The sequence below is a fragment of the Diceros bicornis genome, chromosome 26, assembly GCF_020826845.1.
Source record: "Diceros bicornis minor isolate mBicDic1 chromosome 26, mDicBic1.mat.cur, whole genome shotgun sequence".
NCBI lineage: Eukaryota > Metazoa > Chordata > Mammalia > Perissodactyla > Rhinocerotidae > Diceros > Diceros bicornis.
The window spans coordinates 12,624,380-12,637,091 of NC_080765.1; the positions used below are offsets into that span (position 1 = coordinate 12,624,380).

Genomic DNA, 12,712 nt, shown 5'->3' on the forward strand with positions numbered 1-12,712 from the left:
TGTGTATAGGGATAGTCAGGACTTCATACAACACTCTCAGCCATTGGCAGAACCACTAGAGGAAAAGCAGCAGAGATGCAGAAGAACTGAGCATCAGAACAGAGACATCTGATAGTTTGAGAGCCTCCCCGTCCTTGTCAGCACTTGGTGTTGTCACATTTCTGTCTTAGCCCTACTGCTAGCTGTGAGGTGTCTCATCATGGCTCTCACTTGTGTTTCCCAAATGGCTGCTCATGTGGAACATCTTTTCATGTGCTTAGTTGCCATCTGTGTATCCTCCTTAGTGAAGTGTCTGTTGAAATATTTTACCCAGTTTTTTTTTTAACTTACTTTTGAATTTTGCAAGTGCTTTATGTATTTTGGATATACATTTGTCAAATTCATGATTTGCAAATATTTTCTTAGTCTATAGCTTTTTTTTTTTCATTCTCTTACCAATGTCTTTAACAGAACAAAAGTCTTTAATTTTGATGAAGTCCTATTTATCAATTTTTCCTTTCATGGAACTTCTTTTTAGATGTTAAGTCTGAAAATGATCCTTGCCCTGAGTATCAAAGATTTTCTCCTGTGTTTTTTTCTAAAAGTTTTATAGTTTCACATTTTACATTTAAGTCTCTGATCTATGTTCAGTTAAATTTTGTGTAAGATGTGAGGTTTAGGCCTAATATCTTACACAGAATTTATTTTTATTTTATTTTTTACCTAAAGATGCTCAATTGCTCCAGCAACATTTATAATAAAGGCTGTCCTTCCTTCACTGAATTGCCTTTGTGCCTTTGCAAAAATCAACTGGGCATACTTCTGTGTTTCTGTTTCTGGACCCTCCATTTTGCTGTACTGATCTAAGCATTTATCCCATCACCACTGTCTTGATTACTGTAGCCTTGTGGTACATTTTAAAATCTAGTAGTGAGATTCCTCCGATTTCACTCTTCTTTTTCAAAATTGTTTTAGTTATTTTAGTTCCTTTGACTTTACATATAAATTTTAGAATCAGTTTGTCTATGTCTACAAAAGAAATTCTGCTGGGATTTTGATTGGTGTTGTGTTAAATCTATACTTCAATGTGGGCAGAACTGACATTCTCATTACATTGGGTCTGGGTCTTCCATTCCATGAACATGGTATGTATCTCTATTTAAGTCTTTGATTTCTCTTATCAGCATTTTGTACTTTTAAGTATACAGATTCTGCGTGTTTTATTAGATTTATACCCAAATTGTCTTTTTATATCAGTTGGAAATTTTATTTTGGTTTTCTATTGTACAGTATTACTATTATACAGAAATAAATGATTTTTGAGTTGTTCATCTTGTATCCTACAACCTTATTAAAATATCAGTTCTATGAGGGTTTTTTGGTCTTTATTTTTGATTGATTCCTTGGGATTTTCTACAATATTCTGTTATCTATAAATTTGGTCAGTTTTATGTCTTCTCCTCCAAGTGGTATGCCTTTGGTCTCTTTTACTTGTGTTTTGCACTCGTCAAGACTAGTACAATGTTGAGGTGGAGGGACGAAGGTGGACATCCTTGCCTTGTTCCTGGTCTGGAGGGGAGAATTCAGGCTCTCACCATTAAGAGTGGTGTTTAGCTATAGGTTTTTTGTAGGTGTCTTTTATTAGGATGTAGAAGTTCCCTTCTATTCTTGATTTATCATGAATGGATGTTGAATTTTATCAGATCTCTTCTTTTTCCTTGAATCAACTGATATGATCATGTGGGTTTTCTACTTTAGACTGTCCATGTGGTAGATTGCATTGATTTATTTTTCAGTGTTGAACCAGCCTGCCATCGCAAGATAAACCCTCTTTGGTTGTAATGTATTGTTCTTTTTATATATTACTGGATTCAACTTGCTAATGTTTTGTGGATGATTTTTGAGTCTGTATTCATGAGGGATACTGGTCTATAGTTTTCTTCTATTGTACTGTCCTTGTCTGGTTCTGTATCAGCATAATGCTGGCCTCATAAAATGAGTTGGGAGGTGTTCCTTTCTATTCTGTTTTTTGAAAGAGATTGTGTAGAATTGGCATTATTTCTTCTTCAAATGTTTGCACCCAGTAAAACCACCTAGGCCTGGATATTTCTGTTGTGGAAGGTTTTTAACTAACAATTTAATTTCTTTAGTAGTCATAGAAATATTCAGGTTATGTATTTTATCTTGGGTGAATTTGAGTAGATTTTGGGTTTTGTAGAGTTGGAGTGTTACATGTAAGTTGTCAGGTTTGTGTGTGTGGAGTTGGTGATGTGGAAAACTCATTCCTGATATTGTTTCTTTGTGTTTCTCTCTTTTTTTCTTTGCCAGTCTTGCTGGAGGTTTGCATTTTTTTTTTAAACTTTTTTTTTTAAACTTTTTTTTTTTTTTTTTTTGAGGAAGATCAGCCCTGAGCTAACATCCATGCTAATCCTCCTCTTTTTGCTGAGGAAGACCGGCTCTGAGCTAACATCTATTGCCAATCCTCCTCCTTTTTTTTTTCCCCCAAAGCCCCAGTATATAGTTGTATGTCGTAGTTGCACATCTTTCTAGTTGCTGTATATGGGACTCGGCCTCAGCACGGCCGGAGAAGCGGTGTGTCGGTGCGCGCCCAGGATATGAACCCGGGCCACCAGTAGCAGAGCACACGCACTTAACCGCTAAGCCACGGGGCCGGCCCTGGAGGTTTGCATTTTAATTGTTCTCTTCAAAGAACCAGTGTTTGGTTTCTTCTATTTTTCTTATTTTTTTCCGTTTTCAATTTCATTGATTTCTGTTCTTTTTATATTCTTCCTTCTGCTTGCTTTGCGTACATTTTTTCCCTTTTTTTCTAGTTTCTTAAGGTAGAAGCTTAGATTAGTGGTTTGAGATCTTTCTTGTTTTCTAATATAAGCTTTTAAGGCTACAAATTTTTCTCTAAGCACTGCTTCAACTGCATCCCACGATTTTGATAATAGCGTATTCTCATTTTTGTTCAGTTAAAAACACTTCTAATTTCATTAGTCATCTTCTTTAAACAGTGTGTTATTGTGATGTGTGTTGTTACGTTTTCAAATATTTGGAGATTTTCCTGTTATCTTTCTGTTATTGATATCTGGTTTAATGCAGTTGTGGTCTGTGAATGTAGTTTGTATAATTTCAATTTTAAAGAATTTGTTAAGGTTTGTTAAATGCCCCAGGAATATGATCTATCTTGGGGAATGTTTTATCTGTGCTTGAGAAGAATTCAAGAATTCAATATAATTGGGTGATGTGTTCTAAAAATTTCAATTAGATCTGTTTGGTTCATGGTATTGTTCAGTCCTTCTGTGTCCTTGCTAATCTTCTGTCCACAATTTCTATTTGTTACTTAGAAAGGAATTTTAAAGTCTCAAACTGTACTTGTCGATTTGTCTATTTATCCTTCCAGTTCTGGCATTTTTTGCTTCATGTATTTTGACAGTTTCTCAGTCTGTTTTTCACGACCTCAGCAGTACTGGCCAGGGAGCCCATGGAGTGTCCCTACTCCGTGTTTGTCTGATGTGTTTCATGATGAAATGGGGTTCTGGGTTTTTTGGAAGAGGACCACAGAGGTGAAGTGCTTTCTCCTCACATCAGATCAGGGAGTAGACAACGTTAACAATTCCTTCCTCAATGCATTGCTTTCATTTCACATTTTGTTGTCAACAGTCAGGAGAAATCAAGCCACTCTTTCAGCATCTTCTTCATTTCCATCTGAGCCCTCACCAGCATTGCCCACAACATCCGTATTTCTAGCATGCACCTCAGAACTCTTCCAGCCACTTCCAAACACTGAGGTATTTGTTACAGCAGCACCTCACCTCTCAGTAGCAAAGCCCGTCTTAGCTCAGGCCGCCATAACAAATGCCACAAACGGGGTGGCTTAAACAACAGATATTTATTTCCTCACAGTCTGGAGGCTGGAAGTCTGAGATCAGGGTGCCAGCAGGGTTGTTTCTGCTGATGACTCTCTTCCTGGGTTGTAGACAGCCGCCTTCTCGCTGTGTCCTCGAGAGGTGGACAGAGAGAGAGAGCGAGCAAGCTCTCTGGTGTCTCTCTTATAAAGGGCACTAATCCCATCATGAGGGCCCCACCCTCATGACCTCATCTAACCTTAGGTACCTCCCAAAGCCCCACTTCCAAATACCATCATTGTATTGGGGGTTAGGGCTGCAACATACAAATTTTGGGGAGACACAGACATTGTCTATAGCAGGACACCCCCTTCTGTGTATGAACAACTCCAGAGCTGGTGCTGTCGGCCTCTCTGTGCTCCAGCCTCTACTGTAAGATTGCCATGGTCGTTGTTCAAGGACGTGGTTGTCGATGCCTATGGTGTGCCCAACACTTTGCTCAGCACTAGAAATGCAGAGGTGGTCTTCTGATGAAGGGGACAGAGAAGCCAGCAGTGACAGTGTGGCAGCATGGTCCTGAGCAGGCAGTCTCGACCTGCCAGGCGGGGGCCGACAGGGCAGGGCGTGGGGTCTGGAACCAGTGAGTGATCAGCTGGACAAGTGACGTCGTGGCCCACATGCTCTTTTTCCAGCTGTGCCTCCAGTTCCACTGGCTGTCCTGTCCCCAGGCCATTTTGGAGTCTTGCCAGTGGCCCCCCACATCCATTACCCTGTCTTTTAGTTCAGCAAAAACAATCGTTCTTTCAGAAGTGGTCCCGAGTATGTGGTATATTCATTATAGATGATGGCAAGATAACAACTACCCCTTTCTTGCTGATTTCTACACACACACACACACACACACACGCACGCACGCACGCACACACACACCTGCTTTGACTGGCTGAGTGCTCTCAAGAAATAATCTGGAATATCAGCCAATTCATAGAGTACCCTCAATGTCTGAAAAACTTGCAGTAAGTCAATTTCAAGAAACTCATACCAGAACTGATTGCTTTGAACCATTTGAAGGCAAACCAGCATTCAGAGCTTTGAATGCGCGCGCTCGCGCTCCCTCTCTCTCCCTCTCTCCCTCTCTCCCTCTCTCCCTCTCTCCCTCTCTCCCGGCAAGGTAACAGTTTGCCTGAAAAGGAGGACAAAGGAAAGAAAGTACTCGGTTTTAAAATGCATAAACAAGTGTTATTTATGTGGGCTTGTTCTCTGACAGCCAGGATGGATTATAGCAGGCCTTATTAATACATCTGCAGCTACGTACATATGCTTATTTGAATTTAGCCCTCAAGAACATTTGCTCACAAGCCTTCAGAATCCGTAATGCCCTGTTGGGGCTTCTCATCCAGCCTGTTCCTAAGATGCAGAAGTCCTTCCTGCAGAAGGGGGCTTCCTGGAGGTGGCCTCGGACCCTGACCCCAGGACACACTCTCTGGGACGCCTCACTGAGCGCGTCGGTTCACACCTCTGAGAAGCACTGACCTAGCCAGTAAGGCCATCAACACTGGAGCCCGCCTGCCAGGGTCCCTGTCCTGATGGGCCACTTCCCAGCTGTCACTCAACCTCTGTGAGCCTTGGTTTCCCCTTTAAAAAAACAGGGTTAGTAGGACTTACCTGCTGGATTGGATATGCGCTGTCTGCAGAGCACCCGGCCCCCGCCGGGGGCCAGAGTCTTTTCTAGTAAACGTCCCTGTTCCCTGGGCTGCACAGCAGACCTCCCACACCTGCCAGCTCAGTGCTCGTCTGTGGCCCCTAGGAGAGACGGGTACCCGGGCATGGGCAGACGTCTCCAGTACCGGAGCACCTCGCCTCAGGAGGCAGCGCGTTCCCGAGTCGCAGAAGCACCTTCTTTAGGCGCATGCGCAGAGTGCTCCTGCGAGGGGGTATGGGCGCACCCCGAGGGAGGGCGGGGTGCAGCGTCTGCCAGGATGGCGTGCAGACGCTCCTCTGCCCGGTGAGGCCACCTTGGGGTGGACCTGTAGTGGCGCCTGTGCAGGGTGAAGCACTAAAGGTCAGAGGTTGTTATTGCAGTGTGTGCTCTTACAGCTCTGTTGAGGGTAAGTGACGTACAGTAAACTGCACATACGTCGTGTACAGTTTGATAGGTTTACACACACACACGCCTGTGGAACCATCACCACACTCAAGATAGCGACCCTGTCCATCACCCCCAACACTTTCTCTTGCTGGATCGTAACCTTCCCTCCCCCACCCCCAGGGAGCTGCTCTCAAGTCTCCACAGCCTAGTGGGCGGTTTACAAAGTTGTACGGAAATGGAGTCGTGCAGTACGTGCTCTTCTTTGTCCGGCGTCTTTCTCAGCACAGTTGTTGTGAGACGTGACTGTGTGCACACATCAGTGCTTTGTTCTTTTTCACTGCTGAGTGGTATTCCCTTGTATGGATGTACCACAGTTTGTTTATGCGCACACTTGTTGGTGGACATTTGGTTTTCCCCAGTTTTTGGCTTTGTATTATGAATAAAGTCCTTGTGTAGAAATGCTTTCTCTTCTCTTGGGTAAACACCTAATTGTGGAATGGCTGGTAGTTGTATGTTTAACTTTCCAAGAAACTGCCAAGTGGCGGTACCATTTTACACCCCACTACCTGCGGGGTAGAGTTCTGGTTCCTCCTCACCAGCACTTGGTGTGGCCAGTCTTTTTCTTTGAATCCTTCTGAGAGATGCGTAGTGGTGTCTCCTTGTGGTTTGAGCTTTTATGTTTCCAGTGACTTATGGCATTGAGCATCTTTTCATGTGCTTATTTGTCATCATATGTCTTCTTTGGCAAAGTGTTCACGTCTTTTGTCCTTTTTTTATTTGACTATTTGTTTTCTTATTGTTGAATTTGGAGAGTTCTTTATTATTCGGGATACAAGTCCTTTATCAGATACTTGCTTTGCAAATACTTCCTCCCATTATACAGCTTGTCTTTTCATTCTCTTCATGAAATCGTTTAAAGAGAAGTTTTTATCAGTTTTTTTCTTTTATATATGATGATTTAGATACCGTACTTACAAAACCTTTATCTATCCCCAATTCACAAAGATTTTCTCATATTTTTTAGCAATTTTATAATTTTTCATTTTACATATAGGTTTATTTCCATTTTGAGTTAGTTTTTTATATTGTACAAAATATGGGTTTTAGGGGTTTTTTCCTAGGAATACCCAATTGTTCCAGCACCATTTGTTGAAAAAGACCATCCTTTCTACCCTCATATGCCTTAGTATATTTACCAAAAACAGCTGTCCGTGTGTACATGTATATCTATTTCTAGACTCTGTTCTGTTTCATTGGTCTATCTGTGTTCAGGCCAGGACTGTTTTGATTACTGTAGCTTTATAATAATTCTTGAAATTAGGTACTATTTACCCTCCAACTTTTTCTTTTTCAATGTTGTTTTGACTATTCTAGGTCCATTACATTTCCGTGTGATTTTTAGAATAAGCCTGTCACCTTGTACAAAGAAACTCGTGGGATTTTGATTGAGATTTGCTCTGATTCTGTGGAACAATTTGAGGAGAAGTGAAATCTTAACAGTATTGAGTCTCTCACCCGTGAATGCAGACAGCGTCTCTCTCCATGTGTTCAGCTTGTCTTTAATTTCTGTCAGCTTAACTGAGAGCCTTGTAGTTCTCAGTGTGCGGGCCTTGCATCACTTTTCCAGATTTATCTCTGCACAGTTGATGAACTGCATAGTTCATATTTTGGGTGAATGTATTTAAACATCATTGTAAATGATATTTCCCAATATCTATCTGTTACTGATTTCTAGTTTAATTCCGTTATGGTCACATATTTTGAATTACTAAAATTCTTTTTGATATATTGAGTCTCTTTCTGTGGCCCAGAATATGTCTGTCCTGGTAAATATTCTGTGTACCCTTGAAAAGACTGTGTATTCTGATGTTGTAGTTGGGTTGTTTATAAATGTCAATTTGGTCAAGTTGGTTAATAGTGGTGTTCAGATCTACTTTATCCTGCCCGATGTTTTGCAAAATATTCTGTCAATTATTGAGAGAGTGATATTGAAATCTCTGATGATACTTGTAGACTTGTCTATTTCTCCTTGCATTTCTATCAGTTTTTGAAGCTCTCTTTTGAAGCTCTTTTATAAGTGCATAAATGTTTAGGATTGTTATGCTTTCTTGGTCAATTGGCCTCTTTATCATTACAAAATTATCTTCTTGGTACTATTCTTGGCTCTAAAATTTACTTTTTCTCATATTAGCAGCTTCTCCAACTTTCTCTGTTTGTTTTCTTAGTGTTAGCATGTTATGTCTGCTTGCATCTTCATATCAAAAGTGCTTTTTTGTTGGCAGCATATAATTGTGTGCTGCTTTTTCATCCGTTTTGATAGTTTCTCTACCTTTTAATTGGGGCGTTTAGACCCTTTACATTTAATGTGATTGTTGGTGTGATTAGGTTTGACTGTCATCTTACTATTTTCTTTTCTACTTGTCCAATCTCTTCTTCATTCCCTTTTTCCTGTTTTTCTGGCTTCTTTCTGGTGTTTTTTATGATTCTATATTATTTCCTTTTTTGGCTTATTAACTGTAACTCTCTGTTTTGTTATTTTAAGGGTTGCTTTAAGGTTTATAGTGTATATCTTTCATTTATCACAGTCTACTTTCAAGTGATGTTAGATCTTTTCACATATAGCATAAAACCTTACAACTGCACTTGTCTGTTTTTTCCCTTTGAGCCTTCATGCTATTATTGTCATACATTTTATTTATACTTAGGTCTTAAGCCCCCAATATATTTTTATTAGTTTTGTTTAAACAATCTCTTTAAAAATAGTTAGTAATTTGAATATTTGTAAAAGATTTTAATACTGTATTTGCCCATGTAGTTATGATTTCCGTTGCTCCTCCCTCCTTTGTGTGGGTCTCTATTTCCATGTGGTGTCAGCTTCCTTCTGCTTGAAGGACTTCCCGTGACATTTCTTCAGAGCAAGTCTGCTGGTGATGAATTCTTTCAGTTTTTGTGTGTGTGGGAACATCTTTATTTTACTTTTGCTTTCGAAGATATTTTCACTGGGCGTAGAATCCTAGGTTTGTATTTTTCCTTTCTTTCAGTATTTTAAAGATTTTCCTCCTCCAGCTTTTCACTTGCACCATTTCTGCTGAGAAATCTGCTTTGTTCCTCTGCGTGTAACATCTCTTCCCTTCTCTGGCTGCTTGTAAGATTTTTTCTTTATCACTGGTTTTGAGCAGTTGGATTATTTTTTGCATTGGGGCTGTTTTCGTCATGTTTCTTGAGCTCAGGGTTTGTTGAGCTTCTTGGATCTGTGGCTTTATCCTTTTCATCAAATTTAGAACTTTCTTGCAGTGTTTTTTCTGTTCCTCCCTCTCTTCTCTCCTTCTTGGACCCCAGTTACACAAGTATTCTGCTTCATGAAGGTGCCCACAGCTCATTGATGCTGTTTCCATTTTTAAAGATTCATTTTCTCTCTGTGTTTTACTTTGGATAGTGTCTATTACTATGTCTTCAAGTGCACTAAACCTTTCTCCTGCAGAGTCTAATCCATCAGGAATCCCACCTAGTATAGTTTGCATCTCAGACATTATAGTTTCCACCTCTAGGAATTCGATTTAGTCTTGTTTATATCTTCCATTATCTGTACTTAAGTACTGAGCGATGCAGTAATGTTCCCTTGTTCCAACAGTTTCAATAACTGTTTTAATGTCCTTGATGCTCATTTAATGTCTGTGCAGTTCTTGGTAGGTTTCAGTTGATTGATTATGTTCCTCATTATAGGTCATGTTTTCTTACTTTCTTTCTTTTTTTTTGGTGAGAAAGATTGGCCCTGAGCTAACATCTGTGCCAATCTTTCTGTAATTTTGTATGTGGGATGCCGCCACAGTATGGCTTGATAAGTATGTGTAGGTCCATGCCTGGGATCCGAACCTGCAAACCCCAGGCTGCTGAAGCAGAGCGTGTGAACTTAACCACTACGCCACCAGGCCAGCCCCTGTTTGCCTACTTTTAATGCCTGGTAATCTTTGGTTGGATGTCAGACATTGTGAATTTTGGCTTGTTGAATTCTGAACATTTTTGTACTCATGTAAATCTTCTTGAGCCTTTTTCAGAAATGTGATTGGGTTTGTTGGAAAGCATTTGGTCCTTTCAGGTCTTGCTTTGATTTGCTAGGCTATCCTGGAGCAGTTCTCAGTCTAGAGATAATCATCTCCCCCTCCCAAGCCAAGACTTTCCTGAACACTCTATGAAGTGAGTTGACCATTCCGGCTGGTGGGGAAGGCTCTGTTCCTGACGCTGTGTAAGTGCTGGGCACTGCCTCTGTGATATGCTTTTTGATTTTTAAATCATGTGAATATGGTACCTATTCCAAAAATTAAGTTTAAAAATGAAGACGAAAATAGGTGCTGTCTTACAGTGAGCTGATACCTGCCCCCCTCCGTGTCTCGGCCATTGGCCTTTCCTCGGCCCAGAGGGCTCAGGGACTCAACACGGTCACCCCAGCACTTGCTTCTGCTCCTCGTCCTGGATTTTCCTCCTGAGCCTCCCGTCATCAGCCGTCTCCACGGCCCACATTGGAGATCCTTCCATCCGTTCCTCATTTTTGGAGATGCTTTAGGTTGTTTTCTCAGTTCTCAGTGTCCTCTCCAAAACGCAGTCACACCTTCTGGGAGTGGACCACTGGGCCCAGGACACATGTAGGCCCCACCTATCCCACCTCTGGCTGGTTTTCCTCCCTGCTCCTGTCCAGTTGTGGTCCATGAAAACTCCTCCCCCGCAGAACCTTCCCACCGGAATAGAGGCCATTGGTTGCACCCTCCCATCCTGAGCTTGGGTATTTTACCCTTTTTTTCTTAATGTCATCCCTTCAAAATCATAGTTTCATGTATATATATTTGGGAACAAAACTTCATGACCTTGTCTCATAACCTTTCATCTTTTCTTCACCCAGAGGGGAGGCCTTCTCCAGCATGGGCTGCAGTGGGTGTCCTGTCATGGTCTCACTCTCCTTGCAGGTCGAAGATTGAGGAGCTGGAAGGGGAGCGGAGTCGTCTGGAAGAAGACAAGAAGATGCTGGAAATGCAGCTTGAGCGGCTTACCCTGCAGGTACGTGCTGGCGGGCAGCCACCTGGGAGAAGCCGGTCCTAGAACTAGTGTTCCATCAGGCATACCCTGCCCTGCTGCTTTCTTCCTGGATGTATGTCCGTGGTTCCTGCACCGACAGACATCCCGGGGACGTCCTCTCACGCACACACCTCTAGCTGGCCGAGAGTGTGTGTCCCGGAGCCCAGCAGGGAGGATGTCCTGCCCACCGGCTGCCTGTCCCCAGCCCCGGCCCTCCAGTCTCCTCACTCTGTTGATTTCCTCCCCTTCTCCCTGCTGCTGGCCCCGAGCCTGTCTGGTGTCCGCATTATCTATGCTTTTATTGGGGGAGGAACCCAGGGGGGCCACCTCTGTTGGGTTCTGGGTTTATACCCAAGCCTGAACCCTGCACCTGCAGTTGTGGAGCTGGACGCTGTTTACACTGGTTTTATTTTAGTTTGTTTTTCATTTTTATCCTCCTGTCTAAACTGTTCCATGGCAAGCAACCCGCAGGTTTGCGATTACCCAGATTTTGGACAGACCATTGATTTTATCTTGACACCTATTAGAGGTGAATCAAGTCTCTTTTTTATTACCAATTCTTGGAGATGGGGGAAGTGACAACTTTGATAACATGAGGTACTGTGAGCCACGGCTGGACCGTGTTCAGCTCTAGGACCTGTCATCTCGTACCGTTTTAATTGGGCTGCAGTCCTCAGGCGGGGAGCTGGGCTGTTGGCAGGTGAATCCCCGGCCGCCCATCAGCGGTGCCATGTCAGAGTAGGCTTCGTGAATCTCTTGCTGGGTATTCAGCTGAGCACAGCCTGAGATCATGGCTGATGGCTTCCAGGCCTCCCTGGTGATTGGGGTTCAGTGCGTCCTGCCAAAAGTGTTCGTTTCCTTTTCTTCCTGCTTCTGGGCTTCCAGGCCCTTCACAAGGAGCCTGCAGTGGTTGTTGAGGGTCACATGAGGTGAGAGGTGCAGGGGAGCACCATGCCCAATGGATGTTTGCCACCAGCACCAGATCCTGGGAAGATGGAATGTTTGTGCCCCTCTCGAGAATTTCTGTGTAGGAGACAAGGGTGGGCAGGGTCTAGTTTTGTCTGCGCTCCACCAGCGGGATTAGCCTTGTTGACCATATACTTCCTCCTGAGCTCCGTGTGTGCTCTCGAGTACAGTGGGGGCCTTGCTGTGCCTCCTGGTGCCGCTCACAGCCAAGGAGGCAGGTGGTGTCCACGTCAGCATGGGGAGGGCACAGGTCAGTGTCCTTACCTTGGTGTTGGTGTGGCCTGGCTCTCAGTGCCCAGGTTTCTCATCCTTGGTTGTGGGCGGGGAGAGGGGAACTGGCTGATGGCAGCCGTGTGGAGCACTGAGTTCACATGCAGCCGAGTGTGTGTGAGCAGTGCCCACAGCGTGGCGGAGATGGCATGGCATGTGGGGCCTGTTTCCGTCATCCTGGGGGAACAGAGGCCCCTGTGAAGTTGTGATGACTGGAGCCCAGGCTGGTATTTTCCCTGAGCCTCCACCACGGCCCTGGGGCAGGATGGTGGGGCTGAAGCCAAGGGGACTGGAGTGGTGGAGGCTTCTAGATAGCCACACATCCACCTCTCCTCTGCTCCCGGAAGTGGATATCCAGAGCAAAGCCTGGGAGGTGAGGCCACAGGCCCCTCCCCATGGGTGCTCGGGGGCCCTGGCACTTGGCTCTCACCTGTGACTGCTCTGATTGTTTCCCACCAGCTTCGAGCCTGGGGACTTTTTGCTGATTCTT

The 12,712-nt window shown here is 43.4% G+C and overlaps 1 protein-coding gene across 2 annotated transcripts in view; it reads left to right on the forward strand.

Annotated features, from left to right (window-relative positions):
- Positions 1-12,712, forward strand: part of MAD1L1 (mitotic arrest deficient 1 like 1) — a 454,569-nt gene that overhangs the window by 306,076 nt on the left and 135,781 nt on the right. For both annotated transcript variants that reach the window (XM_058569410.1, XM_058569409.1), the window contains one exon: positions 10,878-10,968. In XM_058569410.1, the coding sequence (XP_058425393.1) occupies positions 10,878-10,968 (91 nt within the window). The remainder of the gene's footprint in view (positions 1-10,877; positions 10,969-12,712) is intronic.